This window comes from Anarhichas minor, unplaced genomic scaffold (genome assembly GCF_050575085.1).
Source record: "Anarhichas minor isolate MPS153535 unplaced genomic scaffold, ASM5057508v1 ptg000001l, whole genome shotgun sequence".
Lineage (NCBI taxonomy): Eukaryota > Metazoa > Chordata > Actinopteri > Perciformes > Anarhichadidae > Anarhichas > Anarhichas minor.
In genome coordinates, this window is record NW_027466447.1 from 2,257,425 (window position 1) to 2,270,000 (window position 12,576).

At 39.1% G+C, this 12,576-nt stretch overlaps 1 protein-coding gene across 1 annotated transcript in view; it reads left to right on the forward strand.

Annotated features, from left to right (window-relative positions):
• Window positions 1-754: 754 nt before the first annotated feature.
• The window catches only part of LOC142971872 (cyclic nucleotide-gated channel beta-3-like), an 11,978-nt gene continuing 156 nt past the window's right edge, over window positions 755-12,576 (forward strand). The window contains exons 1-17 of the mRNA XM_076075236.1: window positions 755-847; window positions 1,432-1,567; window positions 2,642-2,738; window positions 3,976-4,133; window positions 4,222-4,518; window positions 4,607-4,815; window positions 4,938-4,988; window positions 6,015-6,101; window positions 6,230-6,294; window positions 6,757-6,879; window positions 10,584-10,725; window positions 10,829-10,988; window positions 11,159-11,256; window positions 11,343-11,426; window positions 11,563-11,681; window positions 12,018-12,170; window positions 12,365-12,503. Of these exons, the coding sequence (XP_075931351.1) occupies window positions 755-847; window positions 1,432-1,567; window positions 2,642-2,738; window positions 3,976-4,133; window positions 4,222-4,518; window positions 4,607-4,815; window positions 4,938-4,988; window positions 6,015-6,101; window positions 6,230-6,294; window positions 6,757-6,879; window positions 10,584-10,725; window positions 10,829-10,988; window positions 11,159-11,256; window positions 11,343-11,426; window positions 11,563-11,681; window positions 12,018-12,170; window positions 12,365-12,503 (2,211 nt within the window). The remainder of the gene's footprint in view (window positions 848-1,431; window positions 1,568-2,641; window positions 2,739-3,975; window positions 4,134-4,221; window positions 4,519-4,606; window positions 4,816-4,937; window positions 4,989-6,014; window positions 6,102-6,229; window positions 6,295-6,756; window positions 6,880-10,583; window positions 10,726-10,828; window positions 10,989-11,158; window positions 11,257-11,342; window positions 11,427-11,562; window positions 11,682-12,017; window positions 12,171-12,364; window positions 12,504-12,576) is intronic.

Sequence of the window (12,576 nt, forward strand, 5' to 3'; positions counted from 1 at the left end):
TCAGAGAGAGAGACGAGACAGACAGAGAGAGAGAGAGAGAGAGAGAGAATCAATCTAATCCCGTTAGCCAGACAGGGACATTGTGAGGCGGTTAATTAACTAAGTGCTCTCTGTGTTTGTGAACTTATGAACTTGGAGTGGACTGAAATAACCCCAGCAGTCTAATTTTACGCGATCTGCCTGTGAGTATCTACCATGTAGTTTATGTGTTATCCCATGATTAGATATATTCACAAATGCAATCAGTTCTGTGTGAAACACAGAGACAAACCTAACAGTTGTTTTTATTTATTTCAATAAACTTAATGGCAGAATTGGTAACCACTTTGTAATAATGAAAATGTATCCTATCCCTGACCTACTTTGGCTGATAATTATTCCCTTTTTCATTTGATCATTGATTATTAAGAAGACACGATTGTATTAATTATTAAGATGCATTTTTCCAACAAATCATAGTAATTAGACCTCAAATTAGGCCTCTTAAATGGTCCGTGGACTGGAGTCAGCACTGCAAAAGGACAGTTGTCATGCCTGGCAGTGACTGGCAGCTATGATCGCTGATCTGGTGTTGACTTCAGGAGAAAGGGGTGTGCCCAGAGGGAATTAATGCTTCTAAGAAATTGAATTGCCTCAGTCTGTTGTGTGGATTTGAGACGAGGACTACAGAGCGTCCAGGGACTCTTGCCGCATTGGAAAGCGTTTCCAGGAGGACTGGTTGGCCTGTTTGCTGTAGCCCACACCGAGCCCCACCATGTTCAGCAGGTTTAAAAAGTTGATGGGGGCTCCTGAGCCTCCCTCTGGCGAAGGTGAGGCCACGCCTCCTACCCCACCTCCACCAGCTAAGGTAAGGCCTGGCCTCTTTTTAATATCTTACTATAAAACACCTGGACCAGAAAGGTGTTTTGAAAACATTTCTTTACCTTCATGTTTGTGTAATCTGCATTTTTTCATATTTATTTTAGGTTTAGGGTAATATGTATTAGCATGTGTGCACCATTTAAACCAAACATTGCATTAATCAGGTTCAGTACTCGCTACCTGCTCGTCACACTGTTTTAAAGGTAAGCCGTGGCTGGTAAATCAGATCAACTCTGAAGCAGCTTGGCACTGATGAAGGGCAGTCACTGCAGCTTCAGCAGGGAGGGTGGGCCTGCATGGGTGGATTTACTGTTGCTGGTTTACTGCTGGGCCTTCAATATGTTTCCTCAAACTGAGGAAGGGGACGCTGCTGAGGATGAACTACAAGTGTAGTTATGTACACACCTTAATCATTAGCAAATATCAGAAGTGAAACCTACCTTTGACATTTGCATGCTTTATTCACTTACAAACACTTACAGCTGATTGTTGGGCTTTGTCCCTTTTTGTCTCAAGACGTTGTTTGTCCACTTTCATCTGCACACTGGTACCAGTATTGTTTATTTACAGGAAGAAAAGCCCCCTGAAAAGAAGGATGACGCAGAGCAGCCAAAGAATGAGGACAAAAAAGAAGAAGAGAAGACAGAGGGGGACAAAAAAGAAGAGAAGAAAGATGAAGAGCCAAAGAAGGAAGAACCACAACCAGGTGAGAGGTCTAATATTTTGAGCTGATGTGGCTGCATGCAGATCATTGACACTTTGTCTTTCTGACTACAGATAAGGAGTTTTATCTGTAGTCAGAGGAATGAGACAATGAACTCAGACATGTTAAGACCAGCGTCTGAGCAATATATAGGTGCATGCTGTTTACATAAAATATTGTAAATATAGCATCTGTTATGCAGCTTTGCAGCTGATTAATTGATATCAGGAAGAAGGCCATGTACTATTCACATCACTTTAACCGTCCTCGCCAAGTACAGTAAATGCACAGGAAGTGGCATGAAGTACACCTTGTTCATACATTTAAGAAGCTAGTGTAGTAAACTACTCTAGGTTGCTTTGATTTTCATCTCATGGATTTTTATTTTCGTCATTTGTGAATGTAAAGTGATGAGTCTCACTTCAGGGTGACATTTAAATACAGTTCCAGTGGTTTAAAATATTGTCAAAATTGTCTTTTTTTAGTCCCTTTCCTGTTTTTTTCTTCATCTCTTGTGTCTTGATTTGTTTTACTTCCTATTTTTGTGAGTTTTCCCTCCTTTTGATTGTCTACCCTGCCCTGGTCAGTTTATCCTGTCCTGCATTCGCCTCATCTCCTGCTCAGCTGTTCCCACTTCCCTTGGTAGTTGTTTATACCAGCTCAGTTCCGTTGTTCTTCACTCATTATCTTTGCTGGAGTTTTGTTTGCTGTTTACCTGTTTTCTGCCTGCTTGCTGTTACCTGCCTGCCTTCATTTGGACTCACTGCCTGTAAGCTTTTTTTCAATAGATCTTTGAACTGCACCAGTCTGTCAGTCCTCATCTGCATTTGGGTCCTTCCCTTGCTCACCTTAACTGTGACAAAATATCCTCCTAAAGACTGCATAATGTTCTTTAAATCTTTTTCTGTCCAGCTCTCTAGCACACTTTTATTATAAATCATAAGAATCATGCTAATCTGCACTTTTTTGTAATCCTGGAGCGCCTCTCTCCGGCTGAATACAGACGAATATCCAAGTCAGCCAAAACAATGTAAAAATGTAAAACCCTTTGATATGGTTGCTAGAAATTGACTAAAGAGTGCTGCTGTATTTCTCTTCCAGCTCCTGCCTCAGGACCTGCCCCAGCTGCTGCTGCTGCTGCTGCTGCTCCTGTTGCTGCTCCTGTTGCTGAAGGGTAAGAATTTATCCTATACTGTCTCTATCTAATGTAGTGCAAGTAAGGATAGGCTCAAGTCCCTTGCGACCCTGCACAGGTTAAGCGTGTATGGGATTTGGATGGACATGTCAGTACTACTGACATTTCAAGCTTTTAAAAGGGACCTTAATTCAGATTTCTTTTTCTTTCTGAAATACAAACTTTTCGATAACATTTGCTTTTTAGTCACAATCTCATCATCAAAAATGATTTGAAACATTATTGTTTCTGTTGTCTTTAATTAGCTATACCCTACTCATACTTACAGTAAATTAAGTGTCTGTGTAGCTGTATAATGACAATGTTTGAGAGCTTCTGATCTAAAGTGTGACACAAGTGCAGTGTGGTACTTCGTGTGGTACGACCTGGTGAACAAATATACCTCCAGAAATGTTAGTGCAGATGGTCCTTTATGTGTGATTGGTATTTTTTTACTTTGTAGCATTCAGTATTTACATAATTTCCAAACTTAAGACATAACTGTTACTGCTAATATCTGCTATTTAAAATCTAAACTTGTTCAATTTAATCTCCGAATACAGAACTATCTGTAACGGATAGAACAGTATACTCTGAGTAGCTGCAAGGTCTGCATTGTTTCAGCTCTCCTCACAATACGTACAGTGGACGTACTGTATGTTAGCTGCAGTACCAGCGGCCATGATCACAGTGTGACTCCTGTGACTCCAAAAGTAGGAAAGGCGATTAGGAGCTTAGTGGTATTTGTGACTGAGAACGATCACTTAGAGCATTCACATGCAAGTGAAATACTCAAAGCCAGAGAATTAATTTTGTTCTTTGCAGATGATTTAATGAATTTATGTTTTTTTTGTATTGGCAAATGAACAATTGCTGAAATAGAGATTAGAGAGGTTTTAAAGAACATATTCATAAAATACTATGTTTTCTCTTGGGTTCAAATAAGAGTGAAAACAGAAGTCCAACGTGTTTGTTATATAGATTATTATGATATAGAGCTATAGGGTTGTGTGTCTCTGCTTTTTCTTCCATCTCAGCAGATAAATAGTGACAATAATAATATGAACTATACTGCCACATTTGCAAAATTGTCCCATTTAACTGAGGATACTCTTCTTCACCATATAAAATGATTCTCCAATTCAGCCCCCTCACTTCCCTCCTCTCTGATTTAGCATCACCTTTTCTCTGGTAATCTTTTATTCACCCTTCTTTTTCCTTTGCTCCCTGTTTTCAGGGAAGAGGCCCCTCTTCCTCCTCCACCTGTTGTCTACTTCCGTGAAATAGATGATACGCTCAGAAGTATAATAAAGAAGGCAAAAGAGCGGACACAGCTCCTCAGAGAGAAAGCCATAGACCCTTATGCCACTTCGCCAGAAATCACCCCACCTGTCAGTAAGTACGGACATGTTCAAAGCAACATGCAGACAGAAAACAGGCCAACGGGCCATTTAACTCTCCGTCACTCTCTTTGTCTGCTTAGCACCTATTCTAAGGAAGGAGGACTACATCAGATTGAAGGAAGAGGAGCGAATAGCAAAAGAAGAAGCGGCCAAAAAGAAGGCAGAGGAGGCGGCCAAAAAGGCAGAGGAGAAGAAGAAAAAGGACGAGGAGAAAAGGCTGGAGGCAGAGAAGAAAGCCGAGGAGGAGAGGCTGGCGGAGGAGGCTAAGAAGAAAGCGAAGATCCTCCCAGACATCAGCTGCGCCTTCTTCGACGTCCTCTTCCGTCCAATCGAGAACCAGATTGATATCACACTGGGCCAGACCTTAGATCCTTTAGGTATGTATGGTGCACACAGGGAACAGGGCAGCTGAGATTAAATGAACATAAACACAAAAAATAAATCTGTATGTCTGTTTCTCTCCAGATCATCGGTACATTGCCTGGTTGTTCCTGGTATCATTGGCATTCAACTACAACGTTTGGTTTTGCACTGCGCGGTTGGTTTTCCCTTTCCATAATGAAACCAACAACCGCTACTGGATATTTTTCGACATTCTTAGTGATGTAGTGAATGTTATTGACATCATTGTTTGGCAGCCCCGACTACAGTTTGTCAAAGCCGGAGACGTTATTGTAAGTCACAAAACAAAATTGAGCGCCACAATGAGTGACTTGTGTGTAATCTGTATCTATGACAGTTTGCATATTGTTAAACTCGCCTGAACTGTAAAACGGTGTGTGATTTTCCCCGGCAGCAAGACGGACGTATGGCTAAGGTACATTATCGGAAATCACAACGATTTAAGGTGAGATGGTAATGATATGTCAAGTCGTGGAAACTAACGAAGTACATTTACAAGTACTGCAATTAAATACAGTAAAATTTCTCATTATATTTCTACTTTACTTCATTTTTAGGGTGATTTTGTCTCCACTTCATTTATCTGACAGCCGTAGTTACTGGCTAATATAACATTATGAAATATAAGACGATGCTAACCTCTTGCCCTTAGGTCTAGGTCTAGTTTTATATGATACCAGCAGCTTCACACTAGCTTTAAAACTGAGTCCGCTACAGCCTCTGAAAGACAGTTTGTCTGTTGGATTGTCAACAGGTAAAAGATTAAACCGTTGGTTGCCAACCTTTTTGGATTGTGACCACTTACAACAAAACAGTGTTTGTTCATGTGTCAGATGACAATGAGTTCATAGCAGTTCCATCGAAGAGACAGTTCCCACCTTAACTTCTCACATGGTTTCATTTCAACACCTGCCCATGGCTCAAAGAACTGAAATGAGTCATTATTTCTCAAAAAAAGTAAAGCATTATTACAAATGTGTGCAGCAGACCTCTGTTTTGTCTGTATTATCTTATTATCTCAGATTTGTCTTGTGACCCTTTGGAGGGGCCCCACCCCTAGATTGGGAACCACTTGACAAAACTATCCAACTGTATATGAAGTGATTAAAATTAGCTCTACCTCAACCAGCTGCGAGGGTTAAATACTATTATAGTGCATCAGTCTTAACAATCTAATAATGTCATCAATAATAATATATCAGTCATTTACTTTTACTTTAATGCTTGAAGTAGATTTAGCAGATCATTTTACTTGAGTCAAATTTTAAATGAAGGACCTTTACTGGTATCTTCACAATGTGTTACCACTTCTTTTACTTAAGTAAATGATCTTCTTACTTCCTCTACCAATGTGTGTGTCCCGCCAAAGTTAATCTTTTGTGGGAGTTATGGGGATCAAATCATAAAATTTAACGAACCTGTTGTGAAACAAATCCAAGTTTTACATTTTTTTTTATTCTTCTCTTTTTAGATTGATATCTTCAGCATCCTCCCCTTTGACCTTCTCTGCCTGCACTTTGAATTCTCCACCATATACCGAGTCAACCGCTTCATCAGGGTAGGCAGCCGACTGATCCTTTTTACTAATGATGTAAATGAAGAAAACAATGTAAATGTAAATACAAATATTTTAGTTTCAAAAGGCTTCATATATCCGGTCCTTGTTTGCTTTCTTGTGTGTTCTAGATTGAGTCCTTCTTTGATTTCAGCGATAAACTTGAGAGTATCATGGCCAAGGCCTACATCTGGAGGTAAATGCTCCTGGAACAATGACAGGAAAAAATCAATACTATTTTTTTTTTTTTTAAATCAAATTCTCAGTACACCGTTTGTAAACTTCTACTATTAGATGAACTGTACAGTTGAGTTGTTAAGTTGGCTGTAAGCAGAAAATGATGCTTGTTCAGAGTTACCATTTACTTTTCAATTGCTTGTCGTTTCGTCTTTGTACATAAATTGTTTGGATATTACCTGACACTCCTGTTCAAACTCTACAGATTATACATTGTTCTGAATTCTCAGTCATCAATTTTATTTGTTACGTTTTGCATCTTCTGCTTTTTTTTCATAGCCAGTATATATGCTGTTATTTGTTTAGTTTATAGTTTTTCCACTACTTTATCATAGTACTTGCAACTAAAATGACCATTACGCTATACACTGATCGGTTCAGTTTCTTCTAATCCTTTTCTATCGCTGTCTTTCTAACGCAGAGTGATTCGCACCACAGGTTACCTGCTCTACGCCCTCCATCTCAACAGCTGTGCGTACTACGTTGCCTCCATGCACCAGGGTATTAAGACGACCACATGGGTGTATGATGGAGAGGGCACGGCGTATGTACTTTTTTAATTTTGTCTCAATTGTGATTTATTCAATTCAATTTATTTTTGTATAGCCCAAAATCACAAATTTGCCTCAGAGGGCTTTACAATCTGTACACATACAACATCCTCTGTCCCGGAACCCTCACATCGGAACTTGAAAAACTCCCCCAAAAAACCTTTAACAGGGAGAAAAGAGGAAGAGACCTTAGGGAGAGCAACAGAGGAGGGATCCCTCTCCCAGGATAGACAGAAGTGCAATAGATGTCATGTGTACAGAAGGAACAACATATCAGAGTTACAACACATTCAATGCATATGGCAGAACCACGGCAGGAGATTTATAGACGTTGTTGCCAGAGCTCTCCGTGGTGCTGAAAACCTGACAGCCAACCCCTCTTTGTGACTCTGTCCATGGTGCTGAAAATGACTCTATAGTAAATCCCTCCCTATTTACTATGCTGGTGCAGTGCTAGTTGAAAACATGTCCGTTCAGAACAAGCCAAATTATTGTCCTGCGGTGTTGCTGCCTGCGGCTTTCTTCAAGAACCGCTCATACAATCAGCATCGCTCTCAACACTGCACTTCCAACACCTGCCACAAAATAGTTGCGTCACACACACAAGTAGCGGCTACTCACGGTGAGAAACACCAGGGAAATGCACTCTCGTTCATACGGAAAAAAAAACACCAGGGGCAGACTTTACTGAAGGCAAGGCAGGCAACCTGGGCCTGAAGGGAATTCCTTCAAATTTGGCATACACGTCAAGATGGATTCTGGGATGAACTAATTACATTAATGTGACCTCACGTCTGTCCCATTCTTGTGAAAGCGATATCTCAAGAATGCCTGGAGGGAAACATCCATTTGGAATTAAAGGATGAACTAGTTGATTTTTGTGGGTAAAGGGCAACGTGACCTCACAAAATGCGTTTTTAGCCATAACTCAAGACTTCATATGCTAATTATGAAAATGTTACACTGTCTAAATTAATTATAATGATAAAGAGACTACATTTTGGGCAAACGTGGGTGAAAAGTGCAACTTGACTGGTTGGCGGAGGCATACAACCGCAAGGTGGTAATTCTAGTTTATGACATATCATACCACTTTTTAAAGGCATACTAACATTTTTACTAACATTTTCATGACATAATATACTATGACCTTTTTATATGAAATGTGTTATGGTAAACTACACTATGATACTTTTCATGACATGGTTACTTTTTGGCACATATACTCTAAGCCTGTTTTAGCTTAATTTTATACCATGACATTTTTATGGCATACTATACTGACTTTATGATACACTGTATAATGACTTTAAAGGAAATGTTTATGGCATACTGTACTATGACTTTTTTCAACATGCTGTACTAACTTTTTTCGACATTCTATACTATGACTTTTTTGTGTATTTTGGCTTTTTTTTTAAAATTTCTTTCCACATTTTTTCCCGTTTTTAATGATGTAACATAATCTGTCTTTTTCATGACATACTATGCAATGACTTTTTCCACATAATGTACTATGTCTTGACTTTTCATTACATACTATGGCCTTTTTATGATGCATGTAATTATTTTTGGACACTGACTTTCTATTGCTTTTCATTTCATTTCATAGTATACAACTACTTTTCTTTTCGTTTTTTCAAACTAAACTATTGCTTTATCATAACTTATTTGACATACTATACTATAAATATTTTGACTTTTTATACATTTGCACACTTTACCATTACTTTTTAAATTCTTTATCAACTATGTCTTTTGCTTGTAACTTTTTGGGACATACTATTCTAGGCCTTTTTGACAAACTATACCGTTATATTTTTTTTTATTATTACACTATGAATTTATGTTTTGTACATACTATTCTATGACATTTTCTTGGCATACTGTACTGTGACTCTTTATTGCAAAGTTAAGCTAGATTCCTCTTGTACACGAGAGCCCCCTTTAAAGGGGGCTAGAGGGGGGGGGCGACAGAGTACACACGTGTACAATTCACTTTTGCGAAACGAATAAAATTATATTTTATGACATATCATATACCTGTGTAACAAAGAGATTCTGGGCGAAACAACCATGGGAGCCATTTTACACACTGCAAAACACAATTATACATGAACTAAGATCATATCTAGAAGATATCTAGAAGTTTTACCACAATACCACGTTTTTTTGGGCAAAAACCTGCATACTATGCTCTTTGTTTTGGTCTCTCATGAGAAAGCGCGCAGCGATCATGGTGGATGAATACATCCAGTAGGGCCGTGATTCGACCCGGCTTCGACTGGCGTTTTCAAAATTACTCTCTTTCAAACCGTTCAAAAGTTATATATATATATAAGCCAACCATCATCCCACAGCTCAGCAGAAAAAACAATTGGGTAAAAACATACCTTTTGCTGATTTTCGTGACAAAAAAACGGATTTATTCCATTGCAATTTGCAGCAGCTGCATACTGCTTCTTCCCCTTCGTGTCTGTAACGTAAAATGGCGGCTCTCCGAGAATGAATGAGAAAATGGCAGGGGATTCAGCCAGGTGGACCAATGAATGTAGACAGGGGGGTTCGGCCAGCATATCGAGATTTTTAGTCAGTAAACAGACCCGGATCTTCTCAAACACCCACGCATGGCTCCCGTTGGACTATCCCGCATCTAACAAGGTGTCATATGATTAAATCGGCCAATCACAGGCCTTACCAAGCTTCCAATACACACACATTATCAGGAATTTATATTTTGAGTGACAGATATGACAGCTCAAAATTGCTCAAAATTAATCCAAATGGTGCCAAACTGCTTTATTAGGATTATTGAACACTCTTAGTGATAAGACAAGTGAATATATAGTTAATATTTTGTTATATAGTATATAAAATTAGAATACAGCAGCGCAACTGCTGGTTCCAAAAAAGAGAATTTTGCTTGCCTTTGCTTGGTTTGCCTGCTTCACTCAATCGAAGTCAAATCTGTTTTAGAGACTGTAAAACCTGTTGTCCTATGACTGTGGCTATGCCATTGACATTTTTAGGCATTATTTCAAGTAATATTTTAGACACAAGTGCTTTTTTTTCAGGCGAACCTGAAACTTTTTCAATTTGAGCTGTGCCATATGTGTATATGTTATTAACCAGTAACATATACACAATATTTACACATATCAGCACATCTCACAAGTGTTACCTGTATTATACAATCAAAATGATTAAAATAGACCTTGTAGTTGCAGAAATACACTCTCTTTAGTATGGCTATGCAATTTTCGAGCAGAGGCCTAAAAATAGGGCTAGTGTTCAAGAACACTTTGTATGTGGCATACTAATGAGTTTTTTATGAAATACAATAATATCTTAATCATGTCTGTATGTGCGTGCATAGTTCCATCCGATTTGTGAATGCCATATCTCTGGAACTTTTTAAGGGAATCTCATATTTTGCACAAACTTTGTCAAGGATGAACTGATTAGAATTTGGTTTTTAAAGTCACCTCACAAAACAAGTTTTTGAGCATAACTCAAGAATGATCATGCCCATATGCTAATTATGGCAATTTCACACAAATGTCCAATAGAATAACATGATGAAGTGATGACATTTTGGACAGACCTTGGTGTACACTGTAACTCGACTGTTTGGCGACCGCAAGGCATTAATTCTTGTTATCGAAATAAAATGAAGATGTACTCTGTCCTTCCACAGGTACCTGCGTTGTTACTACTTTGCAGTCCGCAGTCTAATCAACATCGGTGGTCTTCCAGAGCCTATAACCACCTTTGAGATAACATTTCAGATGACCAACTTTTTTATTGGCGTCTTTGTGTTCTCTAGTTTGATTGGACAGGTAGGTTGTATATTTATAACTCTATCATATCACACCTCCTTATCTTCACAATGTATATTGTAATCAAACACGCTCCCTGTCCATCTGTCTTTCTTTCTCTCAGATGAGAGATGTCATAGGAGCAGCAACAGCAGGAAAGACATATTTCAGGGTATCTATGGATGGCTGTGTTGACTACATGAATACCTACGGGATCCCCAAATCTGTCCAGAACAGAATCCGGACCTGGTACAACTACACCTGGGCAGCTCAGGGCATGCTGGGTGAGTCTAAGCAATTCTTAAGTCAGAAATGTATGAAAAAAAACCTACTGAGACACTTAAGCTCTCACATGATCCAGAATAATATCAAAATGACAAAGCAATTTTTCAGATATGTCAAGAATTTGCTTTTAAAAGCTTACTGTATGTTGAGCTATCTGTGTCCCCTCCAGACGAGTCTGAGCTGCTAGACAGCATGCCTCTGGTGATGAAAACCGCCATCGCTGTGGACATCAACCTGACAACCTTTCAGAAGATCGCACTGTTTCAGGTGAGTCACCATGTCCTCCTAATAATTTGAGAGAATTAAAGAAAATGTGATATGTGGAATTGAATACATGATATTGTCTCTTCCAGGGCTGTGACCAGCAGATGTTGGTGGACATGTTGCTGAGGCTCAAGTCAATTGTCTATCTACCTGGAGACTTTGTTGTGAAGAAAGTGAGTACATGTGTTTGTGTGTAAATGATAAACCTTGGCAATCATCATGAAGCAAATAAACAATAATATATTCAAGGTTTCATTATCTGAGTGTAATGATGACCTCTGAGTTCATGTTCTGCATCTTCCTCTGCAGGGGGACATCGGAAAAGAGATGTACGTCATCAAAAGTGGTGCGGTGCAGGTGGTGGGAGGACCCGACAACAGTATTGTGTTTGTCACACTGAAGGCTGGATGTGTGTTTGGAGAAATCAGGTTTGTCTGCGTTTAGTGATCTGTGACAACTAGAACATACAAAAACAAGAGCTGAAGAGAAATTCAACAAGACTTAATTTTCATCATCCAGTAAGTGTCTTGATAAGTATTGTACAAGGAGAATATATTTGCGTCAGTTAAATCTGGTACCGTTTTCTTGCCTTAAACAAATATAAACTGTAGTACGGCATAGTATACATAGATGGCTGTAGCAGTGCAGTCATATTGTACAGTCAATATAACCATCAGTCCCCGGCCGCATTTCCCAAGAGACCAATGTTATTTGAAATAGACACTCTGGATACATGGTATTTTGTTTGCCTCTGTCCCCATCAGTTTACTACAGTCTGCCAAAGATGGAGGAAACAGGCGCACAGCTAACGTGAAAGCGCATGGCTTTGCTAACCTTTTTGTCCTGGAGAAGAAAGATTTGTTTGATATCCTCATCCACTACCCAGAGTCTCAGAAAGTGTTGGCCAGGAAGGGAAGGTAAGTTATTTACAGTCATATTTGGTATGCAAAAGTTTCATTGTGGCTTTGGCTCCATTTTAACAAGTGATTTTATCAGCACCAACCTCTAAAAACCTTGGTCAAATCTTTGTGATACTACATCAAATCCAAATGTGCCAATTCAATTCTGTAATGCAACCCATTAAGGATTGTGTCTGTGTGTGATTGTGAAGGAAACTTACCAAAGTCAAAGGCCCTCCACCTGCTAAAACCAATGAGGAGAAGCCGAAAGGTTTGGGATTCTTTGCACAAAAACCACCAACACCGAAACTAATTAAACTTATTGCCAATATCCGCAAAGGAGCCATCAAGGTAAAGTCTTTACAGTGAGGCAGCATTCTTCATACAGACAACTGGGGTAGTTTGATTTGGTTGTTGACAAGTA